At 35.2% G+C, this 6,517-nt stretch overlaps 1 protein-coding gene across 1 annotated transcript in view; it reads right to left on the bottom strand.

The window, feature by feature from the left end:
• LOC107655094 (sorting nexin-13-like) overlaps window positions 1-6,517 on the bottom strand; it is a 34,902-nt gene that overhangs the window by 19,726 nt on the left and 8,659 nt on the right. The window contains exons 2-4 of the mRNA XM_016442514.1: window positions 3,028-3,140; window positions 2,812-2,914; window positions 2,047-2,136 (exon numbers count right to left, since the gene is read on the bottom strand). Coding sequence (XP_016298000.1) covers window positions 2,047-2,136; window positions 2,812-2,914; window positions 3,028-3,140 — 306 coding nt within the window. The remainder of the gene's footprint in view (window positions 1-2,046; window positions 2,137-2,811; window positions 2,915-3,027; window positions 3,141-6,517) is intronic.

The following is a 6,517-nucleotide window of genomic DNA, read 5'->3' as shown; positions in this document are numbered from 1 at the left end:
AGCTTGTAACACTCCAAAGAGAAAGGAAAACTTGAAATCGCATCATATGACCCCTTTAATTAAAACGTAAATTACATGAAACATTTATTAATTAAATTGTTTAATTAAATTATTAAGTTTAATGCCAGATGTAAATAGGGTTGGGTTCCGAAACCCGGTACCAATATGGCACCGGTACCTATATAACCGGTATGTACTAGAACGAAATCAGAACGCAGATTTCGGTGCCATGCCCGAGCGATCGATTGAAATATCTGTCCTCTGGTTCTCCGAAACTTCTCCGAAACGGATGTAAGAAGCATCATCACCGGCACCGCACGTGAAAAATTATTTCCCGACTGAGAAAATTCATCTGCAAAAATACTTGAACTCAAGTCGGAAAACTCAAATAATACAAATCCAACACATCTTTGTAGTTACGCGAGTGTCCACGTTGTTTTCACATTCCGACTTAAAAGCACAACTTGGGAAATGAGAGCATCCGAGGAGCGCGTGAATGCAGTAATTACACTTGCTCTGATGGCAGCAGGTAGCCTTCCGTTAACTAAGCGAGACATGATTAAATTAAAATGCCTAAAGCTAAACTTCCCTTGTATTCACATTTCTAAACCTGTTGTCCAACAAAACAGAACATTATAACCTTTTTACTCCACAACACCAGTCAAATGCTTCCTTCTGTGATCTGATGTGGCTTCTTGTCACAGAATGAGGCAGAAAATATGTTCCATAGGCTACTTTAAAAATAATACATCGATTAGCAATGGATTATAAATATACTTAATTATTATGAAAATACCAGAGATGGCTTGAATAGATAAACTATATTGTCGCAATCGAGTGTTTATTGTCTTTGTTTTATCATTCAAAACGTTTATATTTTCTGTTTAAGGAGTTACAGCTATAATAGCTATGTCTTTGTCCATATAAGGGATTTCCTGGAGGGTCATGAATTCCGCTCCTTCTGTGACTGGATATGTGGATTTTCTGTGCGAGGGCGCCCTCTGGCGTCCAGTATGAATGAAACAGACATCATGTGTTTATAGTGCTGATGGCCAATCCATCATTTTTTGGGGACTTTTTATTTATTTATTTTTTAATAAGTATCGGTTCAGGCACCGTTTAGGCACCGGAACCGTTTTAAAAGTATCGATTTGGCCCCGGTATCGAAAAAACCAAACGATACCCAACCCTAGATGTAAACTATATTATCGCCCAGCTCTAAAAGCACTATACCAATTAACTTGACTTGACTTAAATAAAATAATCAATAAAATAAAATAAATAAAAATTGTTATAAATATACTTCATCAAATACATCTCCATCTAATAAAAATAAACCATTTTATCTAATATTATTTTGTGTATGATGCATTTTTATGCTTCTTAGATTAACAAATCATTCATTTAGACACAGGCCTCTCGTAAATGTAGTGGTACGTGTGCATAATGACAGCATAGGTAGCTATCAGTGTAGGCAGCTCACTAGGTATTGGAATGGATCCATTAACATAAAACAAACATATATTTGCATCATAACACTTATTCAACATTCTGCAACTTGAACAACAGTTTGAGTGACACTAGTACGTCATTTACATATCTAAGGTACAGTAAAACAACCTGTTTTCTAAATGTCAAAGAGAGGGTGTAAAATGGTTGTGCAACATCAATATGGTGGTTTTATGGTGCAAGAAACCTCTCTGACTAACAATAAATGCAAATAAAAGCTAAAGTGTAGCATTAAAAAAAGTGACCCCAGCAGAATATATGCATTGTAAGCAGACTTAAAGCCGATTCAGTACAGCATGTGAGACCACTGACTGAAAACGAGTGTCATGTGCTCATCTGCTTTATGAAAACAGCAGTTCAGCCTAAACTCTTAAACGAGCTGATCCAGTGTCTGACTCATGTCATGGGTGGAAACAAACAGCATTTGTGAAGCGAAAGCTCGACAGTCTGAGAGAAATTCATCAGTGGAGAAACCACAGGTTCCTCAAACGCATGAATGTGCACTTTCATCTGTCTGTTTGGTTTTGTTGACGGTACCTGCTGCAGTGGCTCATCTATGATACTGGATCCTGTCAGACGCCGATCGATCTTTATAGGTTTGGACTCTGATTTCATCTCCTCCAAAACCTGACGAACAATCACAAAGAATTAAAATTCTGAAGTTGAACACAAGCACAATCCAAAGTCATCATGAAATAAAAATCAGCAATTTAATTCCTTAAAGGGGTGGTTGACTGTTTTTTTTTTCTAGGCATATTTTAATATAACAAATATATATATATCTGTTGTGCAGCAAAAATTTTGTCCAAAATTTCCCCCAAAAAAATTGTAAGGGAAATTTTTGTTTGATTACATTTTAAAAGATGAATTCAATTGTTAATGGTTTATGCCTTAATTTGATTACCACCACTTTTGATAATAACTTTGTATTAAATCAGAACAAAATTCAGAACAACTAAAACATATAACACAGAACTTCTAAAAAAAAAAAAAATTACTAAATATGACTAAATATAATTCAAATATTTTAAGGAAAAATGCTGAATGTCATTTTTTTTAGTATTAGTATTTTTTATTACAAATAATTTTTAAAATGTTAATAATTTATTATTAATTATTAAATTATTTTAACTTATTCAAATATTTAACTTAATCATTCAATTCAATTCAAATGTTTTAAGAAAAAAAAATCAATGTCGTACTTTATTGATTAAATGCATTACAAATGCTTGTGTATGTTGTGGTAAATATAATAAATAAAAATAAATAAAAGGGAAGACAGACATGCAAGAGTTTGCACACCTTCAGTATGGCCGTCTGTGTTGATGGCAGGTAGGAGTGTTCACACCTTTCCAGGTGTTTCTCTGAGTTTATCTTTCCAAATAAAAGAAGCACTACAAAACCCCTAGAAAGGGAGAAGAGAGAGACTGCATCATCATACTGGAACATCAACAGGTCTTACAGAGCTTAAAGTGCACTGATGCTGCCTGAAATGAGACGTATTTGTGATCCACTTACCCGCCAATGAAACAGAGGATGTAGAAGGCCAGATAAAAGATGGCAAAGGGTCCAAATGTGATGAGGAAGAGGACGACTCCCAGACCCCCCCATCCCCAGATGGACAGACTGGCCTGAAACACACAAGCACAGAGAGAGAGGGAGAGAGTTAATGACATTATTTCTTATCTTTGGATGACTGTGAGTGCTCATGCTAAAGAGCGTTAACTGATCGGAATAAAAGCAGCATTAATGTAGTGTAATTGAACATACAGAAGAAAACCATGACATGATTGCAGCAACTGAACAATTGAAACTGCACATCATCAGGGTCGAAAATGTTCAAAATAGTGTGTGATTTGAAGAAATTTACAGCCATGAAAATATATTTTGCACTATTTCATAAAATAATGTTTTATCTCTAAGACAAAGGCATTGCTTTGCTGTTAGCATCATCATTTCAGCAGCATCAACTACTGCTTTAATGTTCAGACAGGTAAAAGTCCTTGAGATTTCCTCTCTTTGATTTGATTCTCACTCATGTCTGATATAATCAGTTAGGGTCAGACTATCGTTCTTGCATTGCAATTAAAGTAGTGAAATTACAGGCCATTTCACCAAGCTGCATTTTGCCCCAGATCATCATCATCAGATATTCTTTTTTCAGAGACCCAGAAGAACTGAAAGCACAATGCAGGAGCTTTCAGCCGACAGGTAAAGGATTCCAAAAGAACTGAAAGGAGGAAATAAAATAGAGACGAGACAGATGAGAGGAGCGAGTGTGACTGTGAATGCATCCAGTGGCCAGGTTTCCTGTTTTTGCCAGGACAGGAAACTCAGTGAACCAATCTGTGTCCTTCCCTTCCTTCTCCTGAGCCGATCACACACACACACGGATCTGACGGGTCGGACCTGGAGTGTGTCCTCCTCTGCTGAAGTGTGTTAAATAAACATCAGCCAAAAATATGATCAAACGTTCATCTGAGAAATAAAGAGAGGAACATAACTGAGAAAGAAAGAAAGAAAGAAAGAAAGAAAGAAAGAAAGAAAGAAAGAAAGAAGTGCAAGACAGCTAAAGAGTAAAAGAAAGAAATTAAGATATTTAGCTATGATTCCACATAAACTTACCCTAAACATAGGGCCCTATGATTTCTGCAATGCAGAAAACGAGGACAGAATCGCAGGATCCATTAATAAAAATGTAATTTACTGTATAACATGGAATATCATGGAATTTGCCAAATTTAGAATGAGTAAATCAAAAGTAGGTCAGTACATTTAAATAAAATTGCAATATGGATTAGTGTCTGTGAATATGAAACCGCAAAAAGACTATTTCAATATGAAACCTGCATGTTCTGTGTGTCTCTGTGTGATGCAACCTGTCAAAATAAAAGTTCAGTTTAACTTGAAGAAATTTATTACCACAAAAATTTAAATACACAAAGAATTTTCAAGAGAAAAAACAACAACAATAGGGCCCTATTTTTGTAAACAAATTAGTAAAATATTTTTTTCAATGAATTAAATTAATTAAACATGTTTTTTATGTAAACTATTAAAATGGAATCCAGAAATATTATAATGGAAAACAAAGAATTTGGTAAAAATAAAATGGAATTTGAGGAAGAAAAAAAAAAAAGCATTTTATAGGGCCTTAGGGTGTTCAATATTAACAAAAAATATATATCTCAATATTTTCTGGGATTTTATTGATAACAATAATTAGACGATATTTTGCCCGAGTGTGTTATTGTGCTGATATCTTAAGGACTACCATGGACAGCTGACTCCTAAAGTTTTTGATATTCTTCATATTCTGTGTGGTCAGTTCACAGCAGTGATAGAAATTAATCTTTTCCAATAAGTTGAAATTGCATTTTTACCTTTATAAAGCCATTGTTTCTAAAAGTGTGCATCTTTTGAGTCAAATTCTTACATTTACTCAGTCAACCAGAATAATAAGACATTTAGGCTGTTACCAAACAAATGAAATCAGTATCAACAAAGTCCTTGCAGAAGTTGCATCTGAAGTGGCATTTAGATGTGTTTACACACTGTTTAATGCAGCTCAGAGGGACATGGGATGCTTCAACCTGCAGTTACAAATGCATAAATATTGTTTTGATATTTTAAACATAAAACATTGAATACTGATCGAACTTGTTAGCTGGCGAGTATGAAAACAGTCCTTTTTGGATATGTAATCTGATTGCACTCTTCATTTATAGGGGCGTGGGGGCCATGGAGATCGTCGCAATGGATATGAAGGTCAGCGGGATGTACATCGCACGCCAACTCAGCTTCTCAGGAGTCTCATTCCGCATAGAAGAGATCAGCTTGGATGATGATTTCAAACTTGTGTACAACAAAGCTGCTAAACTTGTGAGTTATGAGAAGAATCCCTGAAATCCGAGCCATTCCTCTTACTTTTACTTTAAAGGGATAGTTCACTCAAAAATGAAAATTAACCCATGATTTACTCACCATCAAGCCATACTAGGTGTATATGACCTTGTTCTTTCAGACGAATACAATCAGAGTTATATTAACCCATTCACACGTGGGTTTAAAATATACTAGCTGAGCCCACAGAGTGAGTTTTTTTAGGCGACCGTTATTTTAGAATGTATCGTATCGCCTTATTGTTTCCATGGTGACGCGTCATGCTTGTCATGTGACACAACGCAGCCACAATAGATCTGTATGACACATGGGTTGCTTTTATTTAGTTTTTCCTGTTTTATTCAAAATATTCACAAACATGCTCACTATATTATGAAATATCTGATATTCCAATTCTGAAATATGTGCAATTAAATCTATTTGGTAGTTTAAACACTTTTATATCGACCGTGTTATATGATTTATACCGCGTGACGGGCGCCGCCATGTTATTCACGCTGAATCCGAGCTGTGGGATTTACAAATTTAAATGTCTGAAACCTAAAATAAGTATTATATGGTTGAAAACAATTAATATTTGTGATAATATGACAAGCGCTCAGCGCGTCCGATCTGGCTCTGTGCCAGCCAAAGCGCGAAAGCGAATTTAAATTCAACGGTTGATGACGTGACGCGCTGAAAGTTCTAATCACACCAGTGTGATCGTACGCGTCAAAGGGTTTTCAAAAAGAGGACAGTAGGGGGCGGGTTCGTGGGCGGGGCTTCGCCTAACAGTATATGTAGCAAGGTTTTTTTTTGTTTGTTTGCTTATTTTGTTTTTTATAATAAATAAAAAGAAAACAAGTAGAAAGAACAGAAAAAGAATAGATAATGCAAGTGTTAGAAGGGTATTTGAAAAATAATGTGTTTTTTGAACATTAAAGCATGTCAACATATTCTGTTACACCAAATACACAAAATAATGATCTTTAAAAAAAGCATCATATGACCCCTTTAAGAAGACCATGAAAGTGTTATCATGTAGAATGCAAAAAGTTTCAATACAAGCATTTCAGTCAAATGTATAATTTATGCAATATTTCAAACCTTTAACCCACTTGGGAAA

This window comes from Sinocyclocheilus anshuiensis, unplaced genomic scaffold (assembly GCF_001515605.1).
Source record: "Sinocyclocheilus anshuiensis isolate Anshui unplaced genomic scaffold, SAMN03320099.WGS_v1.1 scaffold515, whole genome shotgun sequence".
Lineage (NCBI taxonomy): Eukaryota > Metazoa > Chordata > Actinopteri > Cypriniformes > Cyprinidae > Sinocyclocheilus > Sinocyclocheilus anshuiensis.
Note: the sequence above shows the minus strand (reverse complement) of the source record. Positions and strands in the feature narration are given on the sequence as shown.